The 26,819-nt window shown below is 36.9% G+C and overlaps 1 protein-coding gene across 2 annotated transcripts in view; it reads right to left on the bottom strand.

Moving 5' to 3' along the window:
- The window catches only part of CD3E (CD3e molecule), a 144,092-nt gene extending 119,589 nt beyond the window's left edge, over positions 1–24,503 (bottom strand). Inside the window, exons 1-2 of one of the 2 annotated variants that reach the window (XM_044080888.1) lie at positions 24,405–24,503; positions 23,867–24,000 (exon numbers count right to left, since the gene is read on the bottom strand). In XM_044080888.1, coding sequence (XP_043936823.1) covers positions 23,867–23,918 — 52 coding nt within the window. In that variant the 5' untranslated portion in view covers positions 23,919–24,000; positions 24,405–24,503. Of the gene's footprint in view, positions 1–23,866; positions 24,001–24,247; positions 24,321–24,404 lie in introns of those variants that run through there. The other variant, XM_044080889.1, reaches the window with a different exon arrangement.
- Between the last annotated feature and the right edge of the window lie 2,316 nt (positions 24,504–26,819).

Genomic DNA, 26,819 nt, shown 5'->3' with positions numbered 1-26,819 from the left:
TCTCTCTCAGATACTTGAAGCTGTTAAGCTGTTCCACTATTTTCCCTTCTGTACCAGTTTTCAACTTCTTCTGATTCCTCCATTTCCTGCCATGGCAACTGCCTTGTCTTGTCTTTACTCCTGTTACATCCCATGTGCCTTCAGTTTTTCATTCCATTTCTCTGTCATTTGTTAAAGTTCCTCTTACGAGTCTTATAGTAATGTCACATTACCTGTACCCAGCAGCTTTGTTGATCTGTCCCTTACAATCTATTTGCTAATGTAGTCCATCAACAATATGAATATCAGTGGGCTCAGAGGTGATCTGTGATGCACACCTACAACCACAGGAACCCTTCTGTGAGACCAAATGCTGTTTGTACTTGACTCATTGGGTCCTTGTACACAGCATGCACTAATTCTTCCAATGTTTTTGGGACTTCAAACCACCAAAGGACTATGTCATATGCATTCACCAAGCACTGGAATGCCCAGTTTGACTCTTTCTCCATTTGTATCTTCTTCTCAACTATTTGTTTCAGTGCAAACAGTGGGTCACTTGTCCTGCCTTACTTTCTACTGTTCTGCATATTCATTTATCAATCACTCTTTCTAGCATTTTCATACAATGTGACAGGAGTTTGATACCTCTATACTGACCATAGTTGTGAATGTCCCCTTTGTTCTTGTACACACTGGCACTGGAGTGTTTATTCTCCAGTTTTCTGGGATATGGCCTTCTCCTCATACTGCTATGCATAACCCCTTGAGCCATTTTTCTCTAAACATCTTAATATATCTGCCATGATCACATAAGAGTGCTTTCTCTAACTTCATTTGCCTTAATGCTGTTATTATTTCTTCTATGGCGGGCTCCTCCTCTTCTCCCATCGTAGGCTGTGTCTGGGGCATTAAATCTTTTGTGTTTTTTTTTTCATTCAGAAAATGCTAGAATAACTCCTTCCATCTGCCTTTGATGCTCTGTGCACTGCTGAGCGGGATGTTGATGACATCCCTTATAAAGGGTGTCTGACTATCTTCTTTATCTTTCTGTTTTTGACTTGCAACCTGATAGAGTTTATTTTTGCCATCTACTGAGTCACCTTCCAGAAGCTGGTAGTGTGCCTCTGATGCCTTTCTGTTTGTTATTGTGACTGCTCTCTTAACCTCTTTTTAGCCAACCAACATTGACATAAAGGTAGTGCCCTGGTCAGTAATTATTTCTTTAGGGGTGCCTTCTCTAGAAAATAACTGTAGCAATTCTTTGGCAATAGCCTTAATATTAGCTTTGCAAAATGGCATTGCTTCTGCAAATATCATGGCATTGTCCATTATTACTAGTATGTACTGATACCCATTCCTAGATTTTACTAATGCCCACCACAATATCTGCAGCAATACATTCAAATTCTATGAAAATCATTGGGATCACTGAACTTTTATACCAATGACAGCATGCAGTTTTTTAATGTTCAGAACAAGAAGCACAAAAGTTTTCTCTTTCGTTATACCTCGCCCATAACATTTGACTAATACCCCTGCCTTGTCCACCTCCTGACATGTGGCTGTGGGTTATTATTACAAGTGTCCTATAAGGGTTTGAAACTAATAAATGAAAAATATTTTTTCCTTTATTTACTTACTCTGTCTAAAAGATAATTTATAATGAATGTAGGAGTAAGAAGTAATGAGAACATCTTGTGCACTACCTACTCCTACAATCTTGGCAGTGTTCTAATGTGTCCTAATTAAAGTAACATTCCCCCATTGTTTTCTTTTTCAAAGTTTATGAGGATTATCTATAAGTCAAAAAAAAGTCAGGGTTCTTCAGTAACTTGCCTTGAAACAGAAGCTGTAGCTTCCTCATCGCAAAAACACTAGAACTGAAATTGCAGCTTGTCCTATGTATTCCCTTGTAAAGGGTAGTCTTAGATCCCCAAAAAATACCTTCTACTTTATTATCCCTGCTGACTGTATATGCCTCTCAAGTGCTTTCTTTTTAGCTTGTTTTCTCTCTAACCTAGTGTGAGTTGATACCACTTCCTCACACTCTGATCCTTCTCTCTGTTAGTGTTCTTCAAAAGGTATCTCAGAGCAAAATATATCTTCAGGTTTTCTTCTTTACTCATTTATAGACACCTGTTGCTTAGGGTCTGCTTTACTTGTGTTTCTTCTTTAGACTAAATGAAGTTGGTTCATAACTATGCATTTCCTTATCCATGCCACTTTTAGTATTTACTACCATTTCTTCACACTGGGAGTCCTCACTCAAGTATCCAACATCTTTTGTCTCTGTTTTGGTGCTAACATTCATTGTAAGTCTGTACAAACTTCTGACTTATGCTGATTTTTTACTTCACAGTTTCCTATCTGTTCACCTTTGTTTCTTATACAGACATCTCTTACAGTTTTAGGTTTCTGCTGCTCTATCACTGGGACAGGTTTCTGATAAACAGGATTGTTTTTCTTGTGTGATCACAGCCATATTCTGGCCCCTTTCTGTAGCTTCTATGCTGGTTCCCTTCTGCTAATTTTGATTCTTGACCTTTGTATGAACATTGTGTCTTGCTTCTGCCTCATTTTTATACTGAATGGGTGCACTGAGCTGCAGTTCTACCTCTTTCTTCTTGTGTGTCAGCCTGCCAAATTATGTCTGTGGATTTTCTCTACTCTCACATTTTCCAAAGTGCTTTGAATGGGGAAAATCATTTCCTACTATTACATCATGAGTTAAATCAGGGGTTACATCTACAGGGTGTAACAGTTTTCCCAGAGCTGTGAATGTCTATATATGTAAAGGGATATTATTTTCTAGTACCATGACTAAACCTAAAATTTTTGGTTGCTACTCATCTTATGCTTACATTACAGGGACCATTGACAAAGGTAATCATGCTTCCAAATTCTAGTGGGGTTTGAACTTCTCTTACCTCTGCAAATATAGTATACTTCACCACCTTACTTGTAACACAACGATGTAACACTAAATTTGTTATAGCTGCAGTCTTGTCACACTCCATAGGAACAACTTTACTGGTATCATGCAGTTCAGTTTTCACCTTTCTTTTAGTAGCATTGATCTCAGTAATAGCAGGATGTAACTTTGTAATGTAACTGCCACACTTATGAAACCAATTAACACATTACTTGATTTTTTGTTTCACAGAAGACGGCACATTTTAATGTAAGTTTAGACTCAGGAACAGACAATTCAGATTTAAATGTGTCATTAAGTAATATGTCTTCTACTAAGGGTAGTAATGCTTCAGAGCTCTCCAAATCACGTTGCAATACCCATTATTTATATGATTAGGCAGACTTCTTTTAAACCTGTGAACTGCAAAAATTTCTAACATTTCCATTTACTGTTATCGACAGGTTCTAACAATAATTTTAAAATATGTTTTAAATCCTGCATCTGTTCTCTTACCAGTTAGTCACCATTAAAAGTCCAGGTATAAAATTCTATTTTGTGTGCTCATACGTTACTTCAGACCTATTCTGAATTTCCTTTTTAAGCTTCCCATAGTCCATGCAATAACATAATCATTAATGCTTTGTAATGTTGGAAAATCTGTATAAGTGCTCATCCATTGACTAATAACATTTTTTGGGGAAAACAACCTCTATTTGCCTTTCTCCAATGGAGTAGAAGATTCACTACTAAGGATTAACTAAGGTTCATTTAATTCAGTTGAGTCTCTAGCTATCTCTCTAAGATATTTTCAGTTAATCCTAAACCATCACTGGTTTGGGTAGGACAGACCTCTGGACAGGCAAGGTAGTGGGTTCTTCAAGACCTATCTATCTATATACGTGGGGTCTATATTAAAAACCCAAAAGGACTAAACATCGAGTGTATGTACATCGACACATAAAGGTCAATCTACATACACAGCGAAATACTGAAAGAGCAGAATTTGAAATGCCGAATGTGTTTCCTGGGCAGCAGTGCAATGGCGGGGATAAGGAAATATATCCTTTTCCCCACTGTAGTGTGGTCTCAGAGTTGGTATATTTAGGTAGGGGGTGGGGGGTGCAGGGGGGCTTGCCCCCCTGCAAAAGCGTGTTAAATTAATTATTTAGTATTATTTTTAACTTACGTGTGTGGCACATTCTAATGATGAAATTTGTTTGGCATTTTGGATTTCACTCTTTCAGTGTTTCACTGTGTATGTAGATCGACCTTTATGTGTCGATGTACATACACTCAATGTTTAGTTCTTTCGGGGTTTTAATATAGACCCATATATGTGTGCTTTTATCTCTCTATCTATCTATCTATCTATCTATCTATCTATCTATCTATCTATCTATCTATCAAAATACATAGATATAGATAACTGCAGATAGATATAAATACATATAGATATGTGTAACATGAATTAAAATTGTATTTTGCACACATTCTTGAAAGTTTTTTTGTTTGATTACTGCTGTTTAGCAATGGATTCTGACTTGTTGATGTTTAGCTGTGTCAATGAATCAAAACATCACAACACAAATTATCGAATCTAGAGGTTCTTTTAAGTCGTAGTCTGGGAGTAAATTATTTTATATCTACAGGCTTAGACTGTATTGTGTGTAGCAGTTTAAATGGAATATGGCTCAGAGGCTTAAAAGCATTAGAATTCTAAAAAGGTCTGTGATTAGAATGAAAACAAAATGTAAAACCACCATGCCCACTGCTAAATATTAAACATTTTTTGTTTTACTATGTTCCTCCTGCATGCATTGGTGTGATAAGTGTCATATACAGAAAATAAATACTTCTTCAGGAGAAAATAAAACCTTACATGCTTGTCACTTTCCTTCCTTCCCAAGCAAAGGCTGCTCACACATTGTGTTCCACCAGTAATTCCAATACGTCATTGCACTAAAGCTCAACATAGATTTATACAACATAACTTGTTGTGTTGTAACCATCAAACCACTCTTCCAAGCCCACAAAGCTAACAATGCTGCTGGTGAATCCCTGTTTGCCAACTTTGTTGGCATAACCTGGAATTCGTTGCCAAATCATATAACCCTACAATCCTCCATAGGTCTATTCAAAAATAACCTCAAACAGTATCTCAAAATGAACTGGCTCTGCCCTTGTACCAATCCTGATTAAGTTAAATACTGAAAGGAGAATCTCTAAATATCAAACAGGTAACTATTTCACCAAGCTCTGTATGCTATCTAATGTCTCCTGCCTTTAATTGTGTCTGACCATGTGAATTGTCTATCCCTATTAGGGAACACCATGAACCATTGTACATACTCACTTTGTTTTTTTATTCTTCATTGTAAATGTTGTTTTTATACTTTTTTATATTTTATATTTTTTAAATGTCATTTTTGTAATTTGTCTAATTGGAACTTTTCTCCCTGGGCCTCCGCTAAAAATGGACATGTATCCAGTTGGACTATCCCGATAAACAAATGTAAAATAAATAAATAATATGTTTTGTCAAGATATGTGCTTGCAAATCAAATGAACATGTATAAGAAATTTAAAATTGTCACATTAACAAGCATCCAATAAAATAGCTGTTCTGTTAAAAGAAAGACCAGTCCTGAGTTTATTCACATCAGACATTCATCTGCTGTAAGAATGGAGTTGTCTACCTTCCAATAACGTCACTAAGGTCACTTAGTATTCAAACCTTGATAGGCATATGGCACTAGTTCACTTTGTCACTTGCCCTCTTTATATAATAAAATGATAGCTTAGTTGACTGAGCTACAAGCTGACAATTTTAATATAAGAAAATTCTGCTTTCAAATAATAGTATCAAAAGATAAAACAAACATTATGGTAAATAAATGCATATTGGTTTGAATGGGAAAACTAATCAGCTCTATGATTGTTTTATCTTCGAGAAAGCAACTTGCTTTATATTTGTAGTAATCATAGAACTTGCTTTCCCTGTTTTCAGTCTACTGTATCATATGATGGCTTATATTTGATTATAAGGACTACTTCCAAGTAAGACATACTGGAATAAGGTAGACAGATATAATAAATAAAATTAAGCACAAAGGCAATTGTTAGAAAACTGTTAACACCTAAACATATACAATTTAAGTATGTTTATTAGTAGCTTTTCCATTGTTATATTGTTGTTATTTTAATAAACTACGCCCTTGAACATTAGTTTTTCACATATTCACACTAGTCCTTCTGTGTATTTGTAAAGTGTGGCACTGCACACACCTGTGAAGTAAACAACAGTTAGAACTATGTGCTAGACTTATAGCAATAAATAAGCTAATAAAAATTAGATTGCAGACACTGTGAAAGCATAAACAAGTTGTGACAGGTCTGGGAATTAGTAGATGAGAAGAAAAGAAATACAAGAGCTTGTGTGATGGGACTCATTTAGCCATACACATTTCTTCCTGAAAGTTTTAGAAAAAATACAAAATAAAACTGTGAAGAAATCAGAAACTACAGGCTATTTATGAATGTGTGGTGTCTGGCAGTTAGTGCAGAGGACTAAAACTCTGAACTGTTGATGAGAAGATTCATGTGCTGAACATGCAGGGCTTGATTTCTTGCACCTCTGTTTGCCTTCTGTGTGATTCTGAGCAAGTCAAATAACCAGGAAGTGTGCTCTTGGGTCACCCCAGAAAAGTGCTCAGGAAATAGATAAACATAAAAAAATGCATTGTGCCTATCTTTTTAACACTTAAAATCTCGCTTCAGATAATGAACTGGGTAGTAGACGGAGTGTGGCTAATGCCCATCAACTGCCACTGGTGCTAAGCACCATCTCAGAAATGGGATGTCCTCAGCCACAAGTGGGTTGGGAAGGGGATGGAGAAATGTAGAGAAGAGTATCTATCAACATCATATATATGTCTAAGAGTACATGGGGGATTTGTTGGGGTGCCATAACTGGTTGAGTTGCTGACATCACACACATCACCACATATAAAGTTAGCCAGCTTCAGCCCTTCCATCTCATGCCAAAGTTTTAATGGCAATCTGTCTTGTGATCACAACAGGGCCCTACCACCAAGAGAGTGACAATTTACAGATAAAAGCCCCTCACCTCCCTGTCATACTGAAAGAGCTAGCAACCACCCTCCCTGACACCTCCAATCACTGTGCTGCTAATTGATTTTAGTTCATTTGGGCTACAGCTAGAGGTCTTTCCTGCACACCACGGAGCCAAGACCTCCTGTACTACTTTTCAATTTTTTCCACATTGTGTTTCTGAAAATCCATGCTACGTTTCTTCCTTTTTATTATTATTTATATATTTATTGAAAAGAGTTCAACTTCCTCTTCAAAATCCTTTCTTATGCCTTACATGCCAAGGAAGTTAAACACACGTGCTAATAACTTCCTAGATATTTTATACTCTTTCCAAACTAGAGTTCAGCAAAATCAGTTGTGTCTTGACCCTGTACTTTTATTACATGCAAGGCATTTTCTAATCATGCTGTCATCAAGTGTCACATTCTAGTCTGACACACATCACACATAGTTTCTCCCTTGGAAACAGCTGTTTTTATGAAAAGCCTTGAATGTTTCCATGCAGTGCATTCTTTCTTTTTCAAAGTGTTTCTTTAGAAAAACAAATGTTCATTTTTTAAATGATCATGATTTTGAAAATCATTACCTATTTTTTTTTTGAACAAAAAATACTGACATATTCTTAAATTAAACATTACTCAGAACACTGTGTCCGCCAAACCAGAAAAACTGCTAGGGCTTCACCAACCTTCCAAGATAGAGGAAAGGAATATATGTCCCTGGTGATCCAGGTTTTTGAATGGTAGGACTTCAGGGAGAGACAGAGAGACATCATGTGATCCATCCCTAGTTCTCCTTGCCAGTTGATGGCAAGACTTAAAGCGCTGATGGTTGCCCCGAGCACAAGAAGGAAACATGACTTCTCGGTCAGTCCAAGTTCTATGGGTTTAATGTATAACATTCTGGGGCACATATATAGGAATGTATGTACTCCCATGATGTCACTACATGCTGCAAAGATGTGTCCAGGAGGAAAGCGTTGAGCTGGGTATGAGAAAGGTCCCCTAGACAAAATGATGAACCAGAAACTGCTGTCACTACCTGATCTAGACAGTATCTGCAAGTGGTCAGTTGCAATCATTGTACTACCCTGGTAAGTAAATGTAAAATAAAAATAAGATCCAGCCTGAGGGTATAAAAGTCAATTCTGATGAAAGTCAATTCTGAACTGGGGCATAGGAGGGAGTAGCTCAGTGTTTAATTTTTTTCCTGGTCAGTGGTCCACATTTATATGCAATCCCCATGGGCATCAGTTAGGTGTGTGGCAGTAGTTATTCAGGCCTTTTCATAGTAAAGATACTAAAAACTTTCCTGCAGTTTTACTTCACAAAAACTTAAGTAACTGATCAGTGGAAAACTACTATCATTAAGTGTGCTGCAACAATGTCTTCTTACAGGCTGTGACACTACAATGTTTTCATGAACTAGTGGTGGGTGATGGGACTCTACTGAATCTATTTGGCCTATACAGAACTTCTTAGTGTTTCCACACAGAGCACAACACAATGCAATAAAGAGCAAAAGGAGACTATGAGTCTATTCATTTGTCTGAATGTCACAGCAAGCCCATAGCGTTTGCCCTCTTTTTTTCTCCTTTCTTTTCAGGCCTCCCAAGATTTTTTAAATGACTCAAATGGCTTAGCTTTTACTAAACATCTGGAGAACTCATTCCACCTATGTACCATTATCTAAGTGAGGATGACTTCACCTGTGTTCAGCTAATCTGAAAGACTTACCCACCCCACTTATCAGATCTACTTCATATGATCAAATCTGAGAAGATTGAATCTTGGAATGTTGAACTGACTTCTCCTCTGGAAGTCAGCATCATGAAAAACAGTGTTTTTGCAAGGTGGCAAGCCCATGTGGCAGGCTGCACCCCTGCACCCACTGCCTATAAAATATACCAACTCTGAGATTGCTCCACAATGGGGAAAGGGCAAACACCCAACCCCAAAAAATACCAGCATCCAGAGGAGAAGCCATTTCAACATTCCAATATTCCATTTTCTCGGATTCGATCACATGAAATAGACCCCCCCTTACCTTGTTCCCATCTTGTCATTTCTACGTAACTTAATGTGATCAGACATCCATTTTAATGTCATGTGTAACCATATCATGTCCTTTTCTAACTGGTCTTTATGCCTTTTTTGTACAGCATTCCCTCTGTCCCTTACACCATCATAGTTATTTTTCTTCATAACTTCTGTGGCACTGTGAACTCTTTCTCTCTTTAGGGCTCCAGAACTGCATGTAATTTCATGATGTGGTTCATCTTGAGCTTAATAAAGAGACTCCATTAACTTTCTCTCCCTGGATACTTTCAGAAATGCAAGACCTGATTTGGCAGGTCCCTGAACTCTGACAAATTTATTGTAAACCTATTCACTGAAGAGTGAATTTTAGAATTTACTTCTATACCATTAAAGAATTTCTGCAGGAAGGACCCTGCTTTACACCCATGACATGGACAGCTATACCTGTCGTGCCCTTGCTAACTATATATGGTGACTCCAAAGATGATGTACCTTAGAGTAGGTAGAACACCCTGAAATACCCCAACCTTGCATTAGTCTATACAATCATAGGATTGTAAAAACTACAAGACAAGTAAGTTTGAAGATGATGTGCATCTCGCCAAACACTGCCCTCAAGATAAGATGTACATCCCCACTTCAATGAGGGAAAAGGTTCAGGCTAGGAATTTACTTGTGTATCTGTCCAGTTGTCAAAGTTAGCCTTGAAGGAATCAAATATGTCACTAGCTTGTTCATCTTAAAACTGCTTAACATACAAGGACATTGTGATCCAGAGACTGGAAAACTACTGCGTAATGATTATATCCCTCCAAAATGTTTTATTTATATGTTGGTGGAAGTTCAAATCCTTGGTTCAGGTGTTTGTGTAGGGAATGTGTCAGGTGATCAAAGGCAATTTAAGTGAGTGCAGAGTGACCAAGTAAATCTGGGCAAAACTACTATCACTAGAAGAGGAGTCCTCTTTTTCTCCACTGTTGTGTGACTTTGGAGTAGCTATATTTAAGTTCAAGGGCTGTGAGGGGATGAGGGGTATGTGAGGGCTTGTCCCCCATGCAAAAAAAACCCCCAAAAAACAAAAACTTGTTTTGGCTGTTTTTTTTTTTAATCGCTCTGCACTCAACGATAGATTTGTCATTTGATCAATATGAATACTTTTGCCATTTGTCCTGTGAAGGCCAAGAGCTCTATCAGAGTGGGGTCTTTGATGGCAATGAATGCCAGACATAGATCTTCATGCAGGAGTCTATAAGTCACAGAGTACAGGGATAGGGCTTCTAGCATGTCTTGGTAGTTAAGGATTTATAGGCCAATAATATTATTCATCATGAAGTTTTGGGACCATTCCATCTGCATGATATTTTTTTCTAAGTACATACTGAAAGGAGCACTGCACTCAATAACTAGTTAAATTAGGAAAGAGTACAGGGGCAATAAAATCTTTTGATATAGATGAGAAACCTTTGGAAATTAGTTGTGCTAGATAGAAGGTTTCCTTACTGTTGTAATGCAGTGAACACGAGCGAGGGAATTGTTGATCCAGGTGCTGAAACCCCTGACTACCTCGTCCATGTAGAGTGGGGTACTGGCTATGCTGCAAATTGTAGATGAGGAGTGTTTCCCCAAGGGTTACAGTGCTGCATGTATTACATTTAGCTTCAGCCTTTTGTCTGTGCACCATTGGCTTGGAAGGACAAGCCCTTGCTAAATCAGATCTGTGAATTTAGTTAGCCATAGGTCAGGGTTTGTGGCAAGGAGATCAGAAAAGAAGATACCAAAAAGGAGGGGGCACCAGTACAGAGCCCCTTGGTGCTCCATTGGCTACTTTCTTGCTTTCTGAAGTGGCCTCTTCCACCTTAAGGGTGAGTTCTATCTTTCAGCCACTTTGCAGTCCATCTTACCACGTAATTGTCCACTTTTAGTTCTTTTAGCTTATTTATAGTACCAGTGTGAGGTGCTATCAAAGGCCTTGGTCAGATCCAAATATGTTGTGTGGACTGAATGACAACTGTCTGCTGCCTCTGTAACCTTCCCAAAGAAGTTTACCAAGTTTAGTAGACAGACAAAACCAAACTGTCATCAGTCCAGGTGTATGAGATTTTTAATACCGTAGTTTAAGATGTCAGATATCAAACAGTCCATGGTCTTGCAGATTAGGCTAGTTAGGCTGTTGGACCGAAAACTCCTGGGATCTGTGGTAGGATCTCTTTTTTGCAGAGGGTACCATTAAAGCTGTTTTTCAAACCTCAGGGACATATCCTGTGGGGAGGCTTAAGTTTAACAGGTACTGGAGGGTTGAGCTGGGCAAGTCTGTTGCTATAAGTTAGGGAATCAAAAAATAACAATAATTAATATTTTGCCTGAAGAAGGTCTACTAGTGAAAGTATTACTTTTGCAGTATTTTATTGACTGTTTCATTAAAGTTTTATAACTGGTACTCATGGTGTCAGTTTACATTTATTATTTATTTGATTGTTTATGCATCTTATAATATATTCGGCTTTGTCTAAATGGTGGAACTTTTTATTTATTTTGCTATTAGTTAGGCACCCAGATAAATTGTCTGTGCCTGTGGAAGTGGTGTTTTCAATTTTAGAGAATACAGTCAAGGCATGTTCCATGTAGATCTTAGGAGGGTGGTGAGTGAGACATGGGGATCCATGGAATTTCAATGATTGTTTCTGGAGTACAATTAGTACTATATCTGTCTAGTAAGTTAGCTATGTCTTCAGGGTGTGAGTGGGTAATTTCATTTTGGGATTAGTTCTGCACATTGCAAGCTGTGATTTCTTAGTTTCCTAATGTAACTAACGATGTTATCTTTGACTTTTGCTGCTATAATCCCTCATTGCTGAAATAGCAATCTTGTATCAGTGCATCTCAGTTATGGTCCTTGGACCTGTTATAGGTACCCCCTCCATCGTTATACGTATTAACCCTAACACTTGGTTTGCACTTGCTGCCCCTTTCCCACACTGTCTGACAGTTCATTTTCTCCATAATAATAATGCAAATAATAACCCCAAATCCTTCTTCTATTCTGGATTTTTGAAGTTGATTACCCCTCTAGAATATATTGCACCATTAGGGTAATGCTCTCCATGGCATCACCATGAAGTAATATAGGATGAGGTGGAGACACGTCTCCTGCACTGTGTTTTTCAGGTTGACTTTCCTACAGAGCACATTGCACCATAAGAATAAAAATTCCTGACTATATTACCATGTACTTATAAAGGTGGAATAGCAGCTACCACCTCTCAGACCATGCTTTACGACTTCTCAAGTCCCTTGCTAGACCTGCAGCCCCACCATCAAACACAACCCTCTGTCTGTCTGTGTCAGCAATTATATCATCTGCAAATAAATTGAATTTGAGTCAGTTAATTTTCTATTCCCTGTGTGAGACCAGTGCCAAAACCATTTCATAATGCTGGGCCTATGACTGATCCTTATGGGATGCCGGTTGTTACCTTCCCACCACCTAACAACTATTCCTCACTACCACTTTCTACTACCTGCCATCAAAGCATTTCTCTACTCACCTGAATATTCACCTGCCTGCATCTGTCTGCCCCCCTACTGACAGAAGTCTGTGGTGGGAACTTAATCAAAGACTTCAATGAAGTTTAGGTATATCACATCCATATGGTTGTCCATGTCTACCTCCCTGGTAATCCAGTCATAGAACAGATCTGGTTAGTTGTCAGGATCCTGTTGCTGTGAATCTGGAATTAGTTCAACAGCCCATTCTGTTTGATAAATCTTTTAACCCTTATTTTATGGACCACACGCATGGTCTTGCCTACTACTGGGTTGCTTCTTGCACCTCCTTTGAGACGGTGACCACCTCTACCTATGCTCAGTCATTGCTCTTCCAGCAGCTGTCTTGAGGGTTATGGACGGAGGTCCCATTAGGCCCCTGCACCTTGCCCTTTCTTACTGCCTCAAATGCCTTCATCATTTCCTCACTTTGCATCTTCATCAGTCCATCCTCAACATTCTTCTGTTCTGTTCCTCAGACTGGTATCTAACTTCCTTTTCCTTGGCGAGCAAAGCAAAAATACATTACTTTAAAAAATCCTGTTTCTTCATGGCCTCTGTGCACTTCATACCTTCCCAGGCCAATCCATCTGTTGCTGTAGCTGCACTCTAAGTCCCTCCCATATACTTAAATATGTATTTTCCTCTGTTAATATGTACCAGCATTCTTCTTCCATTTCACCCTGCCCTTTTCAACATATTTCTGCCTATGCATAACTCTAATGGTCCTCTCCTCCTCTCTCAACAGTCCCTGTAATTCCTCTTGTCTTTAAAAATATTTCACCTTTTTTCATTCTGGTTTCTTTTTGCTGTTTGCAATTGCACCCCTCTTAAGCCTTTTTTATCTTACCCTCAAATACTTCTCTTTTGTTTTGTTCCACAAACTTCTTCCCTTATCTCAAGATTATTGGTCATTAATTCTTCTGTGATCATATTTTTAACTATAGACTCCAGTGTCCTTTGACCAATTTCTATTTCTTTCTTCATGGTTACTGTGAATTGCCTCATTGTATAGTCACTGTCTGCCAGCACATCCATAACATGTAGATCAATCACCTTTTCTTTCCTTTCCTGTAAAAAACTAGATTGAGGATTCTCACCTTGGTTTTATTCAATATCCTCTTTTCAAACCATTCTACAAGGAATCACTCAATCATCCTGTCTACTCTCCCCAGAGTTCATCTCTCTGTCTCTGTCTTCTTCCTTCCCCTAGGCAGCACTGCACATTTATTTCTGTCTTTTTCCTCCTGTGTGGTTTGTGCTCCCTCCTTTCTAACATAAATTGAATGTCTCGCATTTGAATCATACATGTGTAATTATCCTTTCCCTGCATGTTGAGCCACCTTCTTTCTGTATAATTATCTTTCCCCTCCATGTGTACTGCCTTCCTCCACATTTTCTGGTGTAACTGTCCTTCACCTGCAACTGCACTGCATTTCTCCTCTTCCTCCTCCGTTTATCCTGCTCCTCTAAGTTACTGCCAACCCACTGAATCTTTCACTATAGACACTATGCTGCCCTCTGGCCTGCAGTTCCTCCTCCACCCTTAGTCTTCTGAAGTTTTTTGGTTCTTTAGCTATTGCTTGTCTTTTTTAAGGACTTGTGGGCACATACCTGGAGATCTGCTCAGCTGTACTCTAGCCTTTGCTATTCCCTTACCTTTGACCTGGCAGCATCCTGACCTGTCATTTTTTGTCTAAATTCCTGATGTGTCCTTGTCCTGGGCCTTTTTCCAGCACCACTGTCCATCTACCCTTCTGTTCTTTTTCTTTGAGGCATGGAGGTTGTTTCCTTACTACGTCTTGCTATCTTGTTGCTTACTTTATTTAACAGCACTTAATCAGCACCCAAGCTGTCTGGTATGCAGAACAACACTACTCTGTGCAGTCAGCAGCCTGAAACCATGCTGGGCTCTGTCGCTTGTGTTGATTTTCTTCTCAGGTAGTGCTCAGCAGTTTTTTTTTTCCTCAGGCTGGTGGCAATGTTTAGATTGCTCACAGAAGCTGCTAAGTGCTTCTCTGTGCTTTTAGCTCATACCTGCTCCTAACCTTCACTTTCATCCATCTGTAGTGACCTGCACCTGCCCAAATGCATTTGACCTGTTCTATGCAGGAATATACCTCAAATTGCTACTTATAGAGACACTTGCATACCTCTACCTATTCTTACTCCTTAGCTGTGTTTCCTGCATTTACCTGTGCTGATGCCTCTTATATGTGAAACTATGCCTTGTCCAGAAGTAACTGTTTTAATCAGAAATGTATGTATTAATGAGGTGTAACATTTTCATCCTCAGTGGGATTGCTAGGTCACCTCCATGAAAATCACCTTCTGCTACAACAGTGCATTCCTACTATTCTGTCAAGGCCTGGATTTATAAAATAGATGAATTACTTGGAGGGAAGTGGGTGTTTGAACCAAAAAGAAAATGGTGTCTGTAACAATTAGAAGTAATCTTCAGATATTATTTGAATGACTTACTGCTTTCTGTTAAGGTGAAATTCTTTTTGCTAAAAGAAGTAGCTTGTGATAGCTATATCCCAGCTGCACACAATGTGCAACCATTTGCAGTTTTCTTCAGTATAGTAAGTTATCACCCACACAAGCTGATCATATCTGCTCTATGATGTGTTTGACTCGAGATGTGACAGATGCAAGGGCCCACCTTATCTTGCTATGAGCAGCACAAAAGGTAGTTTTGGAGGTAGACAATCCACTGTATATCTGAGACCACCCTCCTAAAGACCTATTTGGGGCTCCAGATATATGCCTGCAAACTCCTTACATCAGGAAATATTTGATACAGAATTACAACAGCTTGGTACCGGAGCTAAACAAGACACCTAAAGTGCTTCAGAGAAACTGGGTACATTCTGAATCACTGGGCTGAATGCAGCATTAAACTGTATGCATGGCCAAAAAGACTTGAATGCAGGTCTTGTATTCATTCTTCAAACACAATGCCTTTAACTTCCAACCAAGTTTGATACCAGTAACATTTCATACAATTCTCAGAGCAACAAATTTTTATATTAATCACTCAGTCAGAATACTGCTATTCTGCTTATTGGTAAGCATACCACAAGGTTAAGTTATGCAAAGAATAGAGTAAATACTTTAAAACATACTCAGAAAGCTTTATTTAATCTCTTATTCATTTTCTAATACCTGTTCTGTCCGTAATTATCACAGGAAACTATGTGTACTTGTAAAAGTAAGCATTAATGCCAGAGTTGGTGATACATGTAGTACGACAGAAACAAATGAGTACAACTGGATAACTAAGTTGAAAGTAAATCCACCACCAGATATTAAGGTGGAAAAATATATTAAAAAGTTGTGACGCTAATAAATAATAATAGTAGTCGTATACGTTGTTGGCGTGAAATCTTCTGCTTTGTACAATTGAAGTATACTAGTTTCTTTATATACAATTGTCTGGTTCAGAATTTACCTGCTGGAGCTGCCATTTTGTTCATAGCTTTATGTCTCAACAGAAAGATAAGGTCTGCAGGATTTATACTCTTAAGGTGGCAGAAGGCCCTGGTAATATATAAAGCTACTTATTCAGTCTTTTTATAATGCATGTTATTTAAAATGTGAATGCTATTTCCTACCATCAGTTATACTGAAGTTTAGGCTCTGCAGATTTTAGGATTCTAGGCTATCAAAGAAGGGTACAGTCATAGTCATCTTTTACGAATTCTGAGCTTCGTGCTGCACAACTTTGGAGCAAATTGATCATTGCACACTGCACAACTATTACCTTTAGATATTGTCAACAAAGCACCATTATTATGCCACTGTTGTGATAAAAGGTGTGCATCCATGACTTCAGTTAGACACTGAAAAGTGTAACTGCCAATATACAATTTCAAAGGAAATAGCAAACATCACAAGCTACTGCAGCACATTAAAGTGTTTTTTCAGTGGGGGTTATCCTATGCTGCACATCTAATGTGGGTCTGGAATTGTTTAACGAAACACCTGCTACTTGTATACTAACTCTGACACTTCTACACCTTAGAGGAAAGAAAAATTCTCAGAGAGCTCACAATCTTTGAATCAGTACATAACAAAACATATTTGTTTATTAGTGACTGTACTTTTCAGTGTCAAGCACTTGTATGATTGAGTTTTACCTTGCTCTGGTAAGGGGCTTGTCCACCTCTTCAACTAGCCATAGTTTTTTATATCGAAGTAGTAAAAATATGACAGTGGAGCACATAGACATTAAAACACAGCTGCACTCCTCACACCATGAGCAAGGACCTAAACTAAAATATACCAGAGATCACAGCTGCTGCTTTTCATGGCAGTGTTCTGTTTTCAGTGTTAAATGTGTGCTGCCTAAATTGTCACCAGGTTTAATTAACTGTCACATAGCTGCTACTTTCAAGGTTTTGTTGGTCACCATAGTATCAATCAAAAAGTAATAAACAGTCTGAATCTGTATATTGTCCTCCTGTATAATGCAGTGCATGATTATATACAGTATTCTATTTTAAATGCTTTCTGGTATATATTAGTAATAAATTGCATATATTAGTTTATTTTTGAATCTACTTCCATAGACTATCTGAATTGTTTTGTGTTTTTAAGGTAGCGCTAAGGAAAATGGCAGTGGCTATGAGACATCATGGCTGATAAAACAAAAAATAAGCGTAAGACTTTGGTGTTAACGTACAGATCACACAAAATTTGATTTTACAGAAATTGTAGCTAACTGATATGTAACATTTTAGCTTCACTTTCAAAAACTAATCTCAATTATAATCAGTGACTACCATAATATGCACAAAAAATAGGCATTTTAATCTTTCAAAAGCCCTGGTACAACCCTTGAAAGTTGTTCATTCACCAGTTGTTGTTTGTCAGCCTCCCACATAATATGAACATAAAGTAGTGAAACATACAAAGCAGCAATGTACCATCCTTCGCTAGACATTAATGAAATGGATCATAATGACACTCTTATGTCTTAGCTGTCCATAAACCTGCAACATTATTATCTACTTTAAATATTCCTAGTCAACAAAAGTGGGGAAATAAATATAGTTTAATGTATCTGCTTAAAATAATAGTCTTTATCCAGTCCCTCATTTGTATGTCAAGTACCACTATGGATATACTGAACAATTAAGCAATGTGCCATACTTAGATGCATGCGGTATGGATTTACCTATGACTAGGGCATTTTACCCACAAAAGTAAAACTCAGAGGGCTAAACATCATCAGAGTGGGTGGATCTTGCATTGTCCACACCCAAGTGTGACTTATCGATATTATATACTTATGTAATAATATGTTTTACCTCATTCTAATATAAATCTCTTGGATATTACCATTTCTTTTTGGTGTGGCTTATCATGGAATGGGACTACAGCCCCAGTTGCCCCAATGGGTATGCACACACTATTGCCACTTATGCCATTAGTAATATTAGGCAGCAGCATTGGTGATGTCTGTCTTTAGCTACGGCAAGAAAGCTCCTGCTGTAGGCATTCTACATCAGTGAAAGTGCATGGGGGAGTGGATAACATGGCCTTTGACTCTTATGCATTTTAGGTGTGTCTTTGTTTTGTATTGTTTATAATTTTTGACTGTTCTTTATGTGACTCACATTCAAACTTTAAAAGAGGTTGGACGGATCCTCTGTATTTAAGAATTCCTGCAGCTGTTAGACATTTGTGCAGGTAGAATTCTATTTCAAATAGACATGAAGTGGTTTTCAGGCAGCCAGGAGGAGCAGCAGACTGTTAATATCTCCCATGTGTAGCATTTATAGTAATACAAAACTCAAAGTGTAAACAGATTGAAGAAAATAATGATGGTGGCAAAGATTTCAGTACTGGAGTGGTGGCAGCACATATGATAAGTTATTTTTATTTTTGGAGTACTCTTTGCTCCACTGTATCATTATATGATGCTCTACGCAGTGCCCCACATCCATTGCCAGGTCTGCCAGCTTCCACTATGTACCCATGACTTGCCCCAGTGCAGCTGGGGATGGCACACATCCTATTGGCATCCTGGGTATCTAGCTATCTCTATTCAGTCATTTTTTTTATTTATGATGGCCTACCCTGTTACTCCCCCTTATTTAATTTCTCCAAGTCTTTTGGGTTTCTAATACCTTGATGGGAATGGACCCCATTCCTAAGTCAAAGTATGATTAAAGTTCATGAAATTAGTATTGTTTCAATGTAGCATTCATTAGTGCATATGAGAGGAGGGCATGCAATGGGATATGTGGTATTATCACCCCACCTCCACAGCAGCTCAAACATGTCCACCAACCTTTATGCTCTTTGGACCATGCCTTCTCATCATGACATCCCCAACCTCCATAAGGTATCATCAGAAGTAACACATATAGAACCACCCTCCCCCCAGGTAGGGCATTCCCATCACTCGCTGTCACTCCATTAGTCACCTCAGCCACTAATTTAACCCAGGCCGACTGGGCAGTAGTCAGGCCTTTATCCCTCTATGCCACTGGAGCTGCATATGTATGACAAATTATAGTTTAATAAAGCATTTATTCAAGGAGATTCATCTAGACAGAGCTAAGAATAAAATAGAGCATTTCCATATTAGAGTTCAAAATTAGCTCCTTGCCCATGCGGGAAAATCTAATTTTCACCATGAATTAATTATCACCATCACTGAAGTGAGTTAATTCAATGAAACTGGTTTAACAGTATGCACTGCAAAGCTATAGGGATATATGGGTCATTTTACAGAGAGAATGGCAAAAGCATCAAGTTTCGCTGTGCCAAGCTTTGATAAAGTACCACCTAGTACCAATGAACATCTGATTCTTGACATAATATCTGATAAAGAAACACTGAAAAGTGTGAAACAGGGACTGCAATGATTTGCTGACTGCCCACCAGATGGAAAAGATACTCATTCTGAATAAGTTTTTATGCTGCTCCATTCATCCAAAACTAAACTACTGCAGCTATGATGTTGGCAGAATATAAAATCATGTGAAAATAATGACAAATTGATATTTTAAGTTCTGATTTTTTTTTTATTGATTTACTGTAATCGGTTAAAAATGCAAAAAATAAACTGAATGTCAGGAAATCAAAGCACAACATCAAATATATTACCTGCATCAACGGAAAAAACAAATTTCTTAAATTTAATTTTCAAAAATGTGATAAGTCAAAGGCTTTACATATGTAGCACAGTTTAATATAATACATTCATCAATTTAATTGTTTGCAATATAGCAATGCAAGTGTAAACTAATAAAACTAGGCACAAAATGCTGACAATTGTTTCAGAGGTGTCCTAAGCAATAAAATGTGATATCAGAGTTACAAAATGTATTAAGTCATTTTAAAGTGAGCCAGCTCCTAATCGGAGGAATGGTGGTGGCCATTTTGTTATGAAATGTTATCCTTTACCCAGCAATACACTTGTATGTGATAGCGGCCTGCTCTACTTTCATTCATTCATTCAATTTTTAGTACTGACAGAGACAAATACAACACTTTCTTTATTATAAACTTTAAATTGATACTAATTTAAGCAAATATTCAGGTAGCTGCTTTTAGTTTTTATTAGAATTATGTTTGATTTTGCACCGTGTACAAACTCAGCTATGTAATTTATGACTTTTTCCTTTGTGCAGTATTGCTGTTTTACTTGCTAAAGGATCGATTTGGTAAACCCCAGGGCTGATAATAATCTGTTTTTCACACAAACAACATATCTGTCACCAAATAAGTAATAAGAAGGCTGTATTGAAAACATGGTACAGAAATATCATATTTCAAAGCAAGCAATGCTGACAGCTTAACCTACTTTTGTGAATGCAGACTAACTTGATGATGTACTTATATTTTTGCCATAGATTGTACCACTATAACATCTATAGAGTACTTTATGAATATAACAGCTGTATGTTTTCATATCTTAGATGAATGTCAATATCTTTGCCCTTACCCAAAATCATCCTATAAACATGGACTGAAAATCCTTCTTAGCCTTTGTCTGAGGTACACAGTACAAGATGTCATACTGACGTGCTGCAAAATTATAAAAAATAAAGATTTACCTGTGCCAAATGTAATTATCACAGGATGTACCTTACTAGACTTCTCTGTCATTTATACTCTGCCATAATACCTGCTTCTATTATCAGTATTATTGCTGTTGTTATTATTATTATTTTTATTACTATTGTTATTATTATTATTATTATTACTATTAATAATACTATTTTAATGAGGTCACCTTAGTTATCTTTGGGGAAACGTCTTTTTAGCAACATGATTATTCTATTTAACATTGTAAATTAATCACTGAATAATTTTACTATACAAATATGCACCAGAATCAAAATAAAAGCAAACGTCATAAAACGATGTCCAACACAAAAGTAGTTTAATAGACAGGCAAATGATAAGTGCCAGAATCATTAGGTTTGCAAAACTGTTAAATCCTTATCACTTTGTTTATTAATTTCTATATCTATATTTATAAATTGTAACCCTTAAATTACTTGAATCGATTTATCACTGACTCTTGTCCAGGCCATATTTCTTAAAAAATTATTTGGTCACATCCATCTAGCCAGTTTGTGAATAAATATATAAAACTTATATTTTTTCTTCCTCTGTTTTGCAACTAAATTATGAATACAACCATTTTGAAGCATCTTATAAGTGTAAAAAACATATTTTACTTCTTCACAAGAATTTATGCCACAAAATATTCCTTTATGCTCACACAACACAGAATTAGCTTTCAGACAGAAAATTTAACAAATTTATTTACTTTTCTCAATAAACTAGTTAAAAAAGTATATTCTCATTGCCCAATGCAAATCTATTTAAAATAGCTATTGGACTGCGGCAGGTATTTGAAGCCTGTAGCTTTGTTGACATAATATTTTATGCAAAGCTTTCAGTATTATTTGCAACTGTAATTTCCAAAAAGGCAGTTTTGATGCCATTACATGAAGTCACCTTTGGGCCTAAATGGTAGTTTGAATATTGATCATTGCTGGATAGTGTATACCAGAGACCATACAAATTAAAAACAAAGGGAAAAAAAACTTGCCCTGCTGTTCTTCTGTCTCAATCCAGTGATCGCAGAGTTTATAAAAAATGTAGGGAATGCGGAGTGTATTAATGTGTGTGTGTGTGTACTAGGCTATATCTTCCAGTCTGCCACAAGAGCACCAAGCACTTTGTTTATTAACTAGATTAAAGCTGGCTTTATTAAACTCTTTTTCATGGCTTAAAGATGAAAATTTTTATTTCCACCATTTTCATGATGTAAAGTCATGAAGTGCTATCGGTAATATGATGCAAAAATATTTAAATAAGTTTTAAATGCCATCATTAGAGTTTGTGAACAGAAGCATAAAACTTCAATAATTTTTAATCTTTCAATGTCAGGTTCGGTTTCTATGGCTTTATTCTAGTTAGAGTTTATGAGAAATGTCTTCTTAGAGTCTTCTTAGAGTTGCAGTAGAAAAGCAATGACAATAATCTGATTTTTATCACAATAAATCTTCTGGATAACTATAAAACAGAAACATGTCTGCTAATAATTGTTTATATAGATTTAAATTGTCTTGGTAGCACCTGAAAAGAATAGTACAAACTTCCCTGTATGTATGACAAATACCCATTTATTTTCTATCAATCTGTCAAATCATAAGTTCATCACACTTGGTATATAAGAGGGTTCTATGCTGATTGCTGTCATGCCTTTTTCAGAGGCAATTAACAATCACACAGATAAAATATAAAAGTGGGAGATATGAGGGCAGATCTCATATACAGTAATACAGCATGTATAGACCCCGCATAACATATAGGCACTTTGTGCATGTTTTAAAGTGTGTTGTATTGCACAAAGTTCCTTTTATGGTGATGTTAGAAGATGGTGCGTTATAAAAGAATGGGCAAACACTTTAAATGAACTGAAATGCTAAATTTTAAACCAGCCATTTGTATAAATCCTAAAAGTAACTTCTGTTCTGTACTTTTACCCTTGCCTGATTCTTTTTGGTAGCTCCAGTTTTATTTAACTGGGTATGAAGACAGTCTGATGACGTGTTATTGGAGATGGCAGACTACAAATGTTATTATCCTACTTCTTAAGTTTAATATAAGGCCATCGTTCCAAAATCACAGCATTCACGGAAGGAAGCTGGGCCAGATAAATATATCTCTAGTATTTCTTTCCTTGTTAGCAACACTAAATTTTAAAGAAAAGAAAACAACATAGGCTAATAGGTTGAATTGTTATGCTTCTGAAGGGAAACAGAACAATAAGCTTATTATTTTTTGTGATTTTAAGGCTTAACATTTCTTTAATGCATTAAAATATAAGTTAATACCTTTCAGCTCTTAGTTTTATTTCTCAGCCCTTGAGTGCAGTACATACAACATGTAATTGTACTCCCACAGAAACTATTTTATTATAGCCTGCAATATTTAGTATTCATCAGCTATTAAAGATTACTGAGGGTCTCTGCTTTAAAATGCACGCAAAGTTCATTCATAAGAGTAGACAGTCTTTTTTTAATGTACTTTTCAACAATAGAGGGTGATCCTAAAACTGGGGTGCGTCGTGCAAGCAGTGGAAGAGACCACACATTTGTTTATGTCTTTATTTACTTATTTACTTACTTGCTTATGTTACCTGAGTAAGTGAAGAGGTCCTTGGACCTTTTTCAGCTATGACCCAGGCTAGAAGAAAAATCTAATATAAAGAGTAGTGCATATACGAGAGAGAGAGAGAGAGAGAGCTGTGACATTCAGTCTTACATACAATTAAGTAATCAGTGTTAAGTAAGGTAGTCTAGAAAACATGTACATGTACAAGAAAGCACCTGTATTGTATGTAGATTTTGATAACCCTGTTCAAAGTCTTACTGTTCATTTACTCTGAATACAAATGGTGTCTTGGACTCATTAAACAAAGAACACATTGTGTGTTGTATAGCTGAGAACTGTGAACTGGCTTAGTATATGCAGCTAAATAATTATAGAATGTGAACCTGTTCTGGAAAATACCCAGTTTACAAAAGTTCAGTTTATAGATACTTAGGGACTTGCACATTTTAAGGTACTTTAGAATAGTTTGTGTATGTCTTACCCTGACTGTGTGGTAACTCAGTACATAACAGGCAAATGTGAATAGTTATTTACACAAAGTTAGACAATTTTGTTTGTTGTTTGTTCTTAAGGAATTCTTATTCTTCTTAAAGCTGGAGCAAGGAAACACAGTTACACTTACCAAGAAAGAGCAGCATAGTTCCAGTGAAAAGGACAGTTGTAATCCCCTTCATGTTTAGATTAACAGTCACCGAATACTTCTCTCTGATACTTAAACTGTACCTTTTGCTAATCCACAGTTTCAATTCATTTTATCTAGACAAATATTTGGGAAAAACAAATGTTATTATCAAATTATTACAAGTCATTATGACTACATTCTTCATACATATATTTAAAAAATTGAAGTTTTGAATACTGATAAGAATTAGAGACACAATAGTAATATGTAGATCAAAGTGCTTAGGTATAAAAAAATCAAGTTCAAATAAATAAATGATTTATGTAATCCGTATTTCAATGTTTGATAGGTCTGACCCACCAAAATAGAACTTTTACTTACACGGATACCATGTCAAGAGAGACTGACAGACAAGAACAGATTACTAAGACAAGTAACTTTTAAATGAAACACATTAAAATAACTTTCCAGTTTGAAGCATATTTTCTCAGCATATCAAAAAGTAGATATGTTTTTAGAAAGATTTGGTATTACTTGCCTGTAAAGTGAAAAGATGCACAACAGATCAACTTCAAGAAGAACTCTTAACAGAACAGGAAGTTTACCAAGGGTGTGAGATGGAGGTGGTGGGACATATGTTTTTATCTAGTGCATAAATTTGCTAACACAACATATGAAGCAGAGGAAATGGTTAACTCAGAATATGAAAGGCTTACTTTTTTCTATATTCAAACAGCAATATAAAAACATATGTATGCTTCCTGTTAGATATATTTTTAGATACTATGTAATGCAACTAGAGTTTTTTATTTATTTATTTATGTTATTACATATTTTTGCTGATCCTAATGCGTAGTAAGAACTTCAGGGCTCCAATGTGTATATCAGTAAAACAGAGAAGTAACCCAATTTAATATACTATAAAGTGCTAGGACTTTTTTATTGGTTCATAGGTAAGTACTAGCCTAACTGCCGTTTCAGGCCATTTTACGTCTGGCCAGTTTCCTTTTTTGTGCTTGAACTAACCTATCCCATTTGGTTAGAAATTGGCCTGACCCATTCCATGGACAATAATAATATATTACTCTTAATGGGAATAACTGGGATCATAGCATTGATCATTTGGGGGGACTCATGCATGGTATAAAGCATTTAGGATCTGCCTCTGTCCATTAGTAGTACAGGGGGCAGTCCTGATGTAAATGTTCTATTTCCCATCCATAGATCCAAGTTGTGCTTCAATGTGGACAGGGTTGAACATTGTTTTATGTGGATGGGGAGTCTGTTCCAGAAGAAGGGTATCCTCTGCGAGATATACCTGTCCCTCCAAACTATTTTACTGATGTTGAGGAAGATATTTAGATCTCTTGACTGAGTATTTCTGATGCCATTTGACTTCCTGATGTGTAATAAATTCATCAGTATTGGGTCAGAGGATGCCTTGTATGCCAGACATAGGACACCTCTGTGTCCAGTCTGTAGGATACTGAGTATGGTGACAAAGCTTAGAGCTAGTCCATATAGGACATGTTGTTTAGGCCTTGTATCCTTTTAGTAAGGTATCTTTGTGGGAGATTGTCTTTTGAACTAGAAAGCTGTCCTATTAATTAAAACTGGAAGATAGGTAAAATCCTTTGAAATAGAACAACAAAAAAAACATGGTCACTTTGGTTTCAGATTTTCACAGCTCCCCTATTTTAAATAAAAATAAGTTGAAACCATAAGGAAATAAATGCATGGCAGGCAGTTTTAAGTAACACATACAGGCTTTTTATTACTTTATAAAGACACTCAGAAAAAGGAAGTACCTCTCACTAATCAAGGCACTCAGTGGACTTAAGTATGAAAAAAAGACATTATTAATGCCATAATGCTTTATAATGTAATCTTGCATCTGTATGCCTTCTGAGCTACAAGTAGTTTTCACATTTTACCATCTCAATGTTAAATAAGTTGTACACCCAGTAAAGTGAGGTCCCTACATTGACGGTGAAGACTACTGTGACACTGAAGGCAGTGAACAGACGTTTGTTATTACTGTGAACAGATGTTTCTTACTACTGTGAACAGACTACTGTTACTGCTGTGAACAGACGTTTGTTACTACTACAAGCAGTTGATCTCATAGCTGCCCAACACCCTGCCTGGGAGGTTTAGCTACAACCTGATAGTGAGCTGCATGCAGACATCACTAGTTGAGTCTTGCACTTTCTACACTAAAGTCAGTTAAAAAAACAAACAAACAAAAAAAAACAAATATATATATATATATATATATATATATATATATATATATATATATGGATTCACTTTATAACCTCGAAATGCTGAAATATCAAATTTCAGTATCTCGAGACTATAAAACCGAATCCACAAAACACCGACAAACAAAAACCGCGAAACCACATAACCGAAAACACCGCACACACTACACTAAACCTACAAGAAAACACCCACATCACAACATAAACAAAAACAACACACATACACAACTCACACACACATAAGAAGGGCAAGCCCCTGCACCCCATGTGGGGCTGCACCCACACCCCTAGTTATATATACTAACTCCAAGATTGCACAAATACAACACAAAAGCTCACTCACACACGCACATTCTCCAATCCCTCACACACACTCTAACTCCCACTCAAAACCCTTACAAAACACTCACTTACCTGACATAACACCTACATCCAAACACGGCACCGCGCACCAACAAAACCCAAACCCGGACATTACATAGCGCAACTTCATAACCGTGAATTCGACATATTTTCGACATTCGTCAAATTCGTGATTATGAACGTTCGCTATTTTGAACATTCGACTTTATAGCTTCGAGATACTGAAATTCGACATTTCAGTATTTCGATGTTATAAAGTGAACCCATATATATATATATATATATATATATATATATATGTGTGTGTGTGTGTGTGTGTGTGTGTG

This window comes from Protopterus annectens, chromosome 8.part0 (assembly GCF_019279795.1).
Source record: "Protopterus annectens isolate FY-2018-M chromosome 8.part0, PAN1.0, whole genome shotgun sequence".
In the NCBI taxonomy this organism is placed as follows: Eukaryota; Metazoa; Chordata; order Ceratodontiformes; family Protopteridae; genus Protopterus; species Protopterus annectens.
Note: the sequence above shows the minus strand (reverse complement) of the source record. Positions and strands in the feature narration are given on the sequence as shown.